The 12,675-nt window shown below is 46.9% G+C and overlaps 1 protein-coding gene across 1 annotated transcript in view; it reads left to right on the top strand.

Annotated features, from left to right (window-relative positions):
* The first annotated feature begins 10,938 nt into the window (after positions 1 to 10,938).
* Positions 10,939 to 12,675, top strand: part of COLQ (collagen like tail subunit of asymmetric acetylcholinesterase) — a 34,310-nt gene continuing 32,573 nt past the window's right edge. Inside the window, exon 1 of the mRNA XM_064277313.1 lies at positions 10,939 to 11,008. Coding sequence (XP_064133383.1) covers positions 10,939 to 11,008 — 70 coding nt within the window. The remainder of the gene's footprint in view (positions 11,009 to 12,675) is intronic.

A 12,675-nucleotide genomic window follows, 5' to 3' on the forward strand; every position in this document is an offset into this window, starting at 1 on the left:
TTTTTGTCAATGCCTTCAGTGCTGTTTGGACTTCTTCCTTCAGTACCATCAGTTCCTGATCATATGCTACCTCCTGAAATGGTTGAATGGCGACCAGTTCTTTTTGGTACAGAGACTCTGTGTATTCCTTCCATCTTCTTTGGACGCTTCCTGCGTTGTTTAATATTTTCCCTGTAGAATCCTTCGGTATTGCAATTCGAGGCTTGAATTTTTCTTCAGTTCTTTCGGCTTGAGAAATGCTGAGTGTGCTCTTCACTTTCGGTTTTCTAACTTCAAGTCTTTGCATGTGTCATTATAAATGGTGAAGTAAAAGAGGTGAACAGAAGATTTCAAAGGGCAGCTCAAGAAGACAGAGGCAATTATTATAAAGTATTAGAAAACCAGAAGGGAAGAGAACCCATTAGAAAGAAGAAAAAGTTGTTTTGCATCCTCACTAAAAGCTCAAAGCGCCCTCAGAGCTGAGCACTCCGACCTTCCTCATATTTCTACACCATTCTGATCAGCCAGAGATGGGCCCTTTAAGCCCCGGGGCAGTTTAGAAGCCAGAGGGAAGGGAGGAGAAAGGCAGGTTCAAGCTTGCCTGCACCTGGGCAGTGAAGTTTGATAGCAGGAAGTAGTCAGAAAAACTATAGAAATCAGAACGGGAGCCCCCAAAACATAGCCTCTTGGCCCATTTAGTGTAGAGGCAAGAAACCTCCAGGGGCACAGTGAAGTGAGGAAGATAAGGAGCCAGGAATCCTGGGTTTGAAGCCAAATCAGCCAGTTGACTAGCTGTATGATCTTGGTGCAAAGTGACCTCCCCAAGCCTCCAAGTCACTCAGGAAAACTGGGATTAAAAACCCCTCCATAACGTGGCTACTATGAGAAACCAGGGACTAATAGGAGAGAGACAGAGCTCTGTAAGCGGGGAAATGTCTGTGCAGTTGTTTGCTGTCATTATGATCTTCATGAGCCTGAGTCACTAGGTTCACAATAGAGATTCGAACACCTTCGGAAGTAGATGGAACCACAGCGATCATCTAGTCCAGTTGCCTGAATTCTTACACCAACAAAACAAAGGTAAGGCTGGGTGTTTTACATGTGTTTTCGAAAAAGCCTGATCCCTAATGGTAAAAATACAAATGCATTTGGTGCTAAAAGTGGCAAAATTTTCATTTCCAAGGGAATGAGGTTTGAAAAATGAAGTGCTACAGGCATATGACCCAGCACAGGGGAATTTAGGAAAACGTGATGCAGATATTTCTGCAAATGTTTGTGACTCCGGGCTGAGCACTGTATCTCCTCGTTGCTGTTTCCTCATGTGTCTTACACTGTGTTTTTGAGAAAAATGATGTGAAATGACCCTGAGAAGGAGCAGAGTCTACGCCTTTCCTCCCTCACTATTCTCACCTTAGCACCAGCAAATTTTCTCTGCTTTCAAGGTTCAGCTCAAATGCCACCTCTTCCAGGAAGCCTTCCCTGATTTCTTACTCCCACCCCTCTCACCCAACTGATATCTATCTCTTATTCTTGTGAACCCCTCTTCACATCCCCAGCACCATGTTAGCCACTCTTCTTTTTCCACCTTGTATGGTAGTTACCTATGAACATGTCAATAAAGGTGCTCCTACTCTGTGCCAGGAGCCCTGGTGGCACAGCGTTAAGAGCTCAGCTACTAACCAAAAACTCGGCAGGTTGAATCCACCAGCCATTCCTTGGAAACCCTATGGGGCAGTTCTACTCTGTCCTATAGGGTCACTATGAGTTGGAATCAGCTCGATGGCAATGGGTTTGGTTTTTGGTTCCCTGTGCCAGGAACTTCAAATGCCTTAGCACTAGCCCTCATAATCAGCTAGGAAGATGGGTTTCACCATTCTCACTTTACAGATAAGAAAGCTGAGACTCACAGAGAGTGAATAACTTCCTCAAGGTCACACACCTAGTAAGTAGCAAAGCCAGGACTCAAGCCCAAGCTTGTCTAACTCCGTGGCTTTTACCCTTTCCACAAGACTGAAGGACAAACTCTGGGAGCAGAAACTATGGCTAGCCATTGTACCTTGCACACATTTGGCACTCAATGTGTGTTTCTGAATGAATGAGATAGTAAATGAATGAATGAATACAAGAAGTGGTCTTTGTTTTGAAAGCTACAGCTCAGGGGTCGGCCAAATCCAGCCAGCCTCCTATTTTTGTAAATAAAGTTTTATTGGAACATAGCCACACTCATTGCTTTATGTGTTGTCTGTGGCTGCTTTCATGCTACAAAGGCATTGTTGAGTAGTTGAGACAGAAACCATATGGCCCACAAAGCTTAAAAGATTTACCGTTTGGCCCTCTACATAAAATGTTTGGTGACTCCTATTACCCCTGATAATCTTTACTGTTGTTGCTGCTAGTTGCAGTCAAGTTGGCCCCCAATTTATGATGACCCCATGCGCAATGGCATGAAATGCTGTCTGGTCCTGCACCATCTCCATAAGCGATTGCGGGTCAGACTGTTGTGATCCATAGGGTTTTCACTGGGTGAGTTTCGGAAGTAGATTGCCAGGCCTTTCTTCCTAGTCTGTCTTAGTCTGGAAGCTCCGCTGAAACCCGTTCAGCATCAAAGCCACACACAAACCTCTACTGACAGACAGGTGGTGGCTGCACATGAGGTGCAGTGGCTGGGAATCAAACCCATGTCTCCGGGGTGGAATGTGGGAATTTTACCACTGATCAGCCAATGCCTCATGGTCTTTGCTAGGCTGCTTTAAACAATGGTTCTTACTGCTAACTACTAATAATCTTGTCCTCTCTGATCTGTTATATTGTGTGTGTGTGCATGTGAACATACAAGCTCATTGGGTACAGCCGTAAAGACGGACTTCCACACGTATGTGGTGGATGCCACTTTATTATTTTATAGATAGACTTCATCTAAAAGTTACACAGTCTCTGGTTTGTCCCATGTGCCCTTTGGACACATATTTCTATCAAGTTTAGCTTTGTTGGCAGCACTATGGCACAGATATGGAAAGAGTCCAGACCCGTTGGCAGCCAAGGTCTTCCCTGAAGCAGAAGGGCAGCCTCCCCCTGGACAGCCGTGGTGGGGGGTGGACTTTGAGGCTTGCCAGAGCAGTATTGACGTGGCAGTGTTTGAGCCAAATGAAAAGCAGCTTGTTTGACAGATTCCACTGCATTTCTTCTCTGCTGGCAGGAGTGATCAGTAGCCCTGGGCTCCTAGACTCACCTCCACCCCAGGGCTGGGGGCACTCTTTGCTCCCCAAGACTCCTCTAGAGTAGCTCTCCTGGGAGGCCAGAGCAGAGTGACCACCCATTCCTGCTCCTGGGGCATCAGGCCTGGCCTCTGGACCCCTGGTATCCCGGGCAGAAGCAACATCAAAGCAGGGATTGGTCGGATCGCTCTCCAAATGCCAGGCAGACCAGGCGCCGGGAGCACTCCGGGAGGGGGTGGGTGACGAATCTCAGCCTGTCTCCAGCTTGCGTTCCCTGGCCAGTCTGCCTGGGCCTTGCCCCGCTATGACCTGCCCATCACTCGGCGTCGCTCATCTCCTCACCATTTCAGGACTGCTGTGTTACTCAACACGCTGCTTGGGTGAGTTGTGTGTGCGTGTATGTGTGCGTGTGTGTACATTGTTTTGGAAAAAGGACTCTTGGAAAACAGATTTGTTCTGGAAGCTTTCCGCAGGCTTTATATTTTTAACTTCTCAGCCAGTGTTGGGATTGCAATGTAAGGGGGGTTTGATGGCAGAGCTGGTGGGGAGCTCAGCGTATACCCTCATGTGTATGTGCACGTATGTGCGCCCCTCTGTGCCCTTGACTTTGGCGTGGCAGGCTGGCAGCTGCTGCTCACTTGGTGAAGGCTCTTTGAACTGGCTTTGAAGTAAAATTGTGTTCTGTGGTCTAAGGCCACCCTTTGGCACTGGTGCTGAGACCTTCTCAGTCTCCAGGCTGGGATCATGCAGCTCACCGTCCCAGAGACAGCAGCGTCCAAAGCACCAAACTGCCGAAAGGTCAGATTGTTTCTTTGTAGATTGTGTCCTCATCTGCCCCTCGTGTCCACTCAGAGGCAGGTGGCAAGGTGGCATACTTCCACCAGGGCCTTTCAGACAAGTTCAAATTACCTTCGACTCTTAGAATCAGAATTTTTCTCGAGGTGTGTGTGGTGTGTGTGTGAGTGTTGAAGGAGAGTCACATGGTACAGCCTTTTCCGGGATATCTGAATCAGGGAAAACTTGGGACAAATTGCGGCCAGTTAATCTCAGAACTTCACTGTGGCTGAGACGACCGACTCCCTGGCAGAGCACTTAGTGACGCCACCAAGAGTGTGCCGTTCACCTTCCTCCCTCTTCTGCATCTCCTTCTAGTGGCAGCTCCAGAGGAAGTTCAGGGAAAGGCCCAAAAAAGCACCAGGAGGAGGAATCAACGTTCTGAACAGCCCACCAACGGGATGAGCAAAAGCAACATAGTTAGCTTACAGCTGCGCTTGTCATTTCCCCAAGCTGTTGAGCAGGAAGACTATGTCACTTCTTTCCTTTGGTGACTCCTATAGCACCTTTGCTTGGGTGAGGGGGCTGCTCGATGCAGACACAGCAGGGAGAGATGGAAAACATCGCCTCTAGTGAACTACTGATGGGCTGGTCTCGTGAGTGGGAGATGCATGCAGGCATGGTGGTGACCCTGGGGTCACATTTGTACAAAAGGACTTTGGAGATGGTTTGGGCCAAACCCCTTATTTAGAAACACAAGGAAGCTGAGTCTTGGACTGAGGAAGTGTGTTGTGCTGGGTCACGTGGCCAGCCGTACCTGGACTCACCCTCTTGGATCCAAGTCCCTATATTTCCAACAGTGAGTGGGAGTGAAACACTTTCTAAGGATGTGTCTCAGCTTCTTGAAGTAAAATATTACAGAAAGGCAGCTTTTGAAGAGTGGGTATTGAGTCCAAATGACAAAACCACCATTCACAATAGCAAAAACTCCCAAACATTTGCTAACGGACTACTTAAGACTCAGCATCATTTCTAGCTGCCATTTGGCAATGCAGTGGCCACACACACTGACTTTGGTGTCTTTAAGTCAGGGCAAGTGATCCTGAAGTTCCGTGATAGTTGGCATTTCCCAGGCAGCTGCCGGGGCCTGAGCCACATGGCACGCCCAGGTCTCTGCAGGCTCCATGTACATACATGGTTGTTTCCATTACAACACAGTCTTTGGGGCTTTTTCAGGCAGGACCCTGAGCTCAGACACAATTCCATGGAGGCAGCATGGTCCTGAGAGAGACCCACAGGCCACTCGGATGACACCAAAACAGACATGTGAACTCCTGGCTTAGCTGACCGGGTGGGAAGCTGTTCCCAACCACGTCCACCTGATGGAAATATTCTGAGCTGGAATGAGCTGTAAATAAACTAGACTGTGCTAAAAACAAACAGCTCCAGGGAGCTGGGGCAGGGGGAAGAAATAGATGGCCTTCACCTGCTGAAATAAAGTAGGTCAAGGGGGAAAGGGTAAGGAAGACTTGGTGGGCGGGGACGTAAATGCGGATACCTCAACAGAAAAAGCGATTGATAATTTATGTCCACTGTTTCCTGGAAGAAATAAGAGAAGTGATTGCTTTAAATGATGGGGGGGCGGGGGGTGGTCTTTCATAGGGTGTCGGGTACAGGGAGGCATTGGAGGCCATATATGGTCTGGAAAAATAAACGGCAATGACTGTGAATTAGCCATGTGGACCCACCAGCCTCCCAGGTGCTCCAAGCTGTGGAAGCTTTGGGGGAAAGGGCAGCCTTAGCCATCAGCAGTCTGCTGAGGCAAGAGAGAGACAAAGGGAAGACTGCAGTTGGGGGGCCTTGAAAGGGCTCTGTGGTGTCTGCCAGCCCTACGCTGCTCACTCTTGTCTTACTTAACATTCTGGGGAAGGCACTTGGAGAAACTTTAACATCATTGACACTAACGTCAAGTTCTATAACTGTATCAGTACCAGTTCCTGTCGAGCCAATTCCAACTCGTGGCAACCCCATGTGTGCAGAGTAGAGCCCTTTTGGGAGTAGATCATCGGCTTTTCTTTTGAGGTGCCTCTGGGTGGATTTGAATCACTAACCTTTCAGTTGGAAACCGAGCGCTTAACTGTTTGTGCCACCCAGGGACTCCTTCTGTAACCATATAGCTATTTTGTTTTACTGCCGAGAAAGAGAAAAGCAGCCCGTGACCCCTGGGCTGCCCTGGTACCCGCAGTTGGTCTGCAGTGTTCTCCTGTTGAACTTAAATGGTTTCTCAGAACAACATCAGACAAGGCCACTCTGACTGAGCTGGATGAAGACAAGAACAAGACCACTGCGTAACCATCTCTGAACACAGACAAAAACATGAACCTTATCCCAACCACAAAAATGACCCCACAACCCCTGTTAATATGAGTGACCACTGCTTCTCTACCAATCACAGCTTTGGCTTCTCTCCGTTCTCCTCACCTTCTAGATTAGAATTATTAAGACTCCCAGTAGAAGAGTAGCCCCTGCTTTCTGACAGCATCCAGCACAGAATGAGGCCAGACTAGTCTCCCCAAAATTATCTATCAAAAACCCCAATGCTATGATAAACCCTTTCTAACACCCTCTTACTGAGATGCCTCACAGTTCTCCTTGGTGTATGTTCTCCACTATTGCAATGAGTCAATAAAGCTAACTGTGTTCAACTGCAGGTGATCTTTGCTCAGAAGGCATCGATGCTGTGTGCCTCAAGCAATTGCTATGGGAGTCTCTTGCCTTTCTCCTTAGCTTTAACTCTTCATATCTGCCTACATGCCATCAGAGTGTAGAGGATAAGAAGGACTCTGGAACTAGACTGCCTGAGTTCAGATCTTGGCTCTGATACTACTAGTATTGTGACCTTGGACAAGTTGCTTAACCTTTCTTTGCCTCAGTTAACTGATCTGTAAAATGGAATCTTGTTGTGAAGATTAGGTGAATTTATGTATGTGAAGTGCTTAACTGCTACCTGGTGTGTAGTAGGAAACCCTGGTGGGGTAGTGGCTAAGTCCTGTGGCTGCTAACCAAACGGTCGGCAGTTCAAATCCGCCAGGTGCTCCTTGGAAGCTCTATGGGGCAGTTCTACTCTGTCCTATAGGGTCGCTATGAGTCAGAATCGACTCGACGGCACTGGGTTTGGTTTTATGTTTGGTGTGTAGTGTGTTTTATGTTAATATTATTAATTCAGCAAACATTAGTGGAGTTACCATTGTCTACCAGGTGCTGTGCTAGACCCTGGGGATAAAAACTACCCCCACACTCCCAGAGAGCACAGTTTAGTTAAGGAGATATAAGGAAGCAGTTTCACCCCATGGTTAAGAGTTAACATAGGGGTAAGCCCAGAGATAAACATAGCAGGGTCACTTAACCCTGGCTGGGGAAGTCAAGGAAAGCTTCCTGGTGGAAGCAGCACCTGAACTGGTTCTGATGAATGAGTAAAATTATCCAGGGCCAGGGCTGACTGGGGGAGGGGAGGGAGCAGGGCATGAGAGAAGGGGCTTGGTGGCCACTTGAGCTCAGCAGGTCTCACCATCTGTAAGTCAGAGCCCACTGTTTAGGCATCTTCCTGCTCACGCAAAGCTTGGCCAAGTGCCTGGCACAAACCATGTGCTCAAATGAATAAATGTCTAATAACGAATTTCGCAGCTTTCCCCACAAGCTCCTCTGACTTTTCTATCTCATACTCTGATCACTATCATCCGAGTCCTCTGCAACTTGAAAATCACTGCTACAACAGGTCAGCCCCAAGTTTCATTCTCCGTACTTTGCACTGGTCCCTTCCTTTCTGTCCTCCATGCCTCCTTGTGAGTCAGGGCTGGCATACAGATGCCTCGCTGGCCTGCAGCGGGCTCCTCATTCCCTCAAGTCTCCCTTGCCCCATATTTCCGGCACAGTCTCTGCTCAGCCCCACCTGGACTCTGTCCCTCCTTTCCTCAGAACCTTCTGTAGCTCCCTATTGCTTCTCGAACAAAGCCCAAGCCCCTTGGTGGGCATCCACACTCAGCACAGTTGAGCCCCAAGCTCTTCCCAGCCTCATCCCCTCCCCCACTGCTCTTTCATATGCCTTCTCTCCGGTTAGACTAACACCTTGTGCCTTCTGGCTTCCGCGCAGTATTTGATGTACTTTGGGGTGCCTGGCTACCCTGTTCACTTCCAGGGAACTCTCCTTCCATGGCTCTGCTGTGTGGGCCTGGCCTGGGGCCGGGGCAGGTTCTACATGGGGTCCCAGGGACCTGCAGCCTGGCTGGAAAAGATGTGCAGGGCAATCGTTTCCCCATCATGGGTATTTGAAGTAAGAGCCACTAAGGGGTGTTCTAGACAAAATGGATGCTTGAGATAAACTGTAGAGTTGAGAAAAGACTGGGGCAGCTGTCATGGCTTGAGGAGTGAAGAATGGTGTGTGCATAAGAGAAGCATAAAGAGGAAGGAGAGTGGGAGGGAGAGGGAGAGACACACACACAAAGAGAGTGTCAAGTCTATTTATTGACTTTCCCCTGAGCCAGTATGAAGGGACTTCTGCCTCTTGCAATCACAGTATCCCCGAACAGAACGCTACCTCTCTCCCTGCCATCTCTCCCTCTCACCAGGAAAACTTCCGCCCTTGCATCACCACCCCACCCGTACCCAGTCCTTCAAGGTGTATCCCATATACCCATGACTTCCCCAGATATTCCCTTGGTCTGGGAGACTTCCTGTCTGAACCTTCCCTGATCTTCCAGGACCAGCATGAATGCCACCTTCTCCAGAAAGCCCTCTGTTCATCCCAGCTGGTGGTCACCTCTTGCTCTCGCTCCTCTGAATTCCTTCAGTCCCTTGTTAGCACACTTATATGATCTGGGGTTCCTGCTTTGGTGCCAGGGTGCCAGCTTTCTTGGAACTGTTTGTAGCCAAGCCTTCACCATGTATAGGATAGGCCAACAGTATTCAGTGGGGTTGTTTTTAGAAATTTTCAAGGTGTTTTTGGTTGTCACAATGACCAGGGTAGCACTGCTGTCTTTGTTGAGGTGGGACTAGGGGTGAGAGATATCCTCCAAAGAGTGGGACAGAGTCACATCAACAATTGTTCCATGTCCTACATGATTTTGAAATGTCTTATGGAATGTTCATACCTGTATGTAATGAGCTCATCTTAGAACCTACTTCTGTTTTACAGTTATTTTTTGCGTTGTTTTAAAATAAAAAGTTACAATATTAAAGGATTCTATGGGCAAAAAATTGAACGACTCAGGAAGCATCAAAAGAAGATGGAAGGAATACACAGAGTCACTGTACCAAGAAGAATTGGTCAACATTCAACCATCTCAGGAAGTAGCATATCATCAAGAACCAATGGTACTGAAGGAAGAAGTCCAAGCTGCACTGAAGGCATTGGCGAAAAACAAGGCTCCAGGAATTGATAGAATACCAATTGAGATGTTTCAACAAATGCATGCGATGCTGGAAACACTCACTTGTTTATACCAAGAAGTTTGGAAAATAGCTATCTGGCCATCAGCTGAAAGAGATCCATGTATGTGCTTATTCCAAAGAAAGGTGATCCAACAGAGTGTGGAAATTATCGAACAATATCATTAATATCACATGCAAGTAAACTTATGCTGAAGATAATTAAAAAATGGTTGCAGCAGTACATGGACAGGGAAATGCCAGAAATGCTGATGGGATTTGGAAGAGGACATGGAACAAGGGAAATCATAGCTGATGTCAGATAGATCTTGGCTGAAAGCAAAGAATAACAAAAGATGTTCACCTGTGTTTTACTGACCTTGCAAAGGCATTTGACTGTGTGGATCATAACAAATTATGAATAACATTGCAAAGAATGGGAATTCCAGAACATTTGATTGTGCTCATGCAGAGCCAGTACATAGACCAAGAGGCAACTGTTTGAACAGAACAAGGTGATACTGTGTGGTTTAAAATCAGGAAAGGTGTGCATCAGGGTTGTATCCTTTCTGCCATACTTATTCAATCTGTATGCTGAGAAAATAACCCAAGAAGCTGGACTATATGAGGAAGAACACAGCATCAGGACTGGAGGAAGACTTATTAACAACCTGCAATATGCAGATGACACAACCTTGCTTGCTGAAAGTGAAGAGGACTTGAAGCACTTACTAATGAAGATCAAAGACCACAGCCTTCAGGATGGATTACATCTTAACATAAAGGAAACGGAAATCTTCACAACTGGACCCATAAGCAACATCACGATAAATGAAGAAAAGATCAAAGTTGCCAAGGATTTCATTTTACTTGGATCCATAATCAACACCCATGGAAGCCAAAACCAAAAACCAAACCCACTGCCGTCAAGTCAATTCTGACTCATAGCGACCTACAGGACAGAGTAGAACTGCCTCATAGAGTTTCCAAGGAGCGCCTGGCAGATTCGAACTGCCGACCTCTTGTGTAGCAGCCATAGCACTTAACCACTACACCACCAGGGTTTCCACCCATGGAAGCAGTAGTCAAGAAATCAAACGATTTATTGCATTTGGCAAATCTGCTGCAAAAGACCTCCTTAAAGTCTTAAAAAGCAAAGATATCGCCTTGAAGACTAAGGTGCGCCTGACCCAGGCCATGGTATTTTCAGTCACATCATATGCATGTGAAAGCTGGACAATGAATAAGGAAGACTGAAGAAGAGTTGACGCCTTTGAATTGCGGTGTTGGCGAAGAATATTGAATATACCACGGACTGCCAAAAGAACGAACAACTCTATCTTGGGAGAAGTGCAGCCAGAATGCTCCTTAAAAGCGAGGATGGTGACACTTCATCTCACGTACTTTGGACGTGTTATCAGGAGGGACCAGTCCCTGGAGAAGGACATCATCCTTCATAAAGTAGACGGTCAGAGGAGAACCCTCAACCTGATGGACTGAGGCAGTGGCTGCAACAACAGGCTCATAGATAGCAGTGGTCGTGAGGATGGCGCGGGACTGGGCGACGCTTCGTTCTGTGTACATAGGGTCGCCACGAGCTGGAACCGACTCGACGTGTACGTAGGGTCGCCACGAGCTGGAACCGACTCGACGTGTACGTAGGGTCGCCACGAGCTGGAACCGACTCGACGTGTACGTAGGGTCGCCACGAGCTGGAACCGACTCGACGGCACCTAACAGCAGCAATATAAACCGAGTTTTCTGAGACTGCAGCTATTGAGTAATAGTTGTGCTTTGTTTGGTTGGGAGTTTTACCAAATGTTATTTATTATTTCAGGAAGTCACATCACTTGTGGCGACGTCGCTTGTAGTATCTGAGTTGTTGATACCATAACCTGTATTCCTGGCTATTGCGTTTACTGTGGTTGCACACATAGGTGCAAGCATCTAACTATGCTGTTGTGTTTTCTGACGTGGTTGTGCCTGATTGTCACCACAATATGCGTTATTACACCATAAATCGCTTTTCTTTGGTTTTATTTTATATTACAGTTAGAGCACTATATTAGTTTTTAAAGTTGTGTGTAGGTAAGTTGGATCATTTATGAATTTCATTTTAGGATAATAAAGCTGTCTTTAGAAAACATTTCTTATGAAATGAGTCTGAAAGGGCTGACTATGGGCACAGGTCAATGGACGCTTCTCCATTAGGCAGCGAGGGTGAGTGTACACCGGAGAGAACACTGCAGCTGTGGAGCTGTGGTTAAAGTGCTCAACTGATAACCAAAAGGGCAGCAGTTCGAAACCACCAGTGGCTCGAAGGAGAAAGATGTGGCAGTCTGCTTCAATAGAGATTTATAGCTTCGGAAAGCCTATGGGGTCGTTATAGTGGAACGACGGCAGTGGGTTTGGTTTTTTGGTTTGTAGTCGACTCAAGCAGCCCGCACAACCTGGCAGTTTCTGGGGAGACCCACCACTTGCCGAATGTCTGAAGGCATGTCCTGGAAGACAGGGTGGAAAATTATAGGTGGGCACTGGCCCCTGGTGATAAGAATGAAAACTGGTTTCAGGGCTTGGATGCACATGGTGGGCAACCTACACATGTTCTGTGAGGTCAGAGGTTCAGTGAAAGGGTGGAGGTCAGGGTGCCCATATAAGGCCAAAATGGGAATTGAAAAAACACAGCTTTTGGTGACTGTGGCTATTGCTGCTATGAACATTCTAGTACATATGTTTTGGTGACCATACACCCACCTTCCTGTTGGTAAATGCCTAGGAGTGAAATGACTGGGCTATGCCTATATTCGGCTTTAGTGGGGGGAAAAAAAAATCCAAACAATTTTCCGAAGCAGTTGCATCAATGTATATTCCCACCAGTCAATGCATGATAGTTCCGTTTGTTCCACATCCTTGCCAGTATTTGTCATTTTCCATCTTTTTCATTTTAATCATGCTGGTGGGTGTCCATTGATATCAACCCAAATGTCCGTGAGCAGCAGAGTGGATAACAGATTGTGCTATATTCACAAAATGAAACACTATTCAGCAAGAATAATGAATGTACTACAGCTACAATCATCCACCTGGATGACTCCCACAAGCACGATGCTGAATGAAAGCAGCCAAACACAAAAGAGCTCATATTGTGTGATTCCACTAATATAAAGTTCAAAATCAAGTTCATGGTGTTAGAAGTCTGGATCGTGGAGTGTAGAGATTGGAGAGGAGATTTCTCAGATATATTCACGTTTTAGCAGTTTATTGGGCTGTGTATGTATGATCT

Source organism: Loxodonta africana, chromosome 27 (genome assembly GCF_030014295.1).
Source record: "Loxodonta africana isolate mLoxAfr1 chromosome 27, mLoxAfr1.hap2, whole genome shotgun sequence".
In the NCBI taxonomy this organism is placed as follows: Eukaryota; Metazoa; Chordata; class Mammalia; order Proboscidea; family Elephantidae; genus Loxodonta; species Loxodonta africana.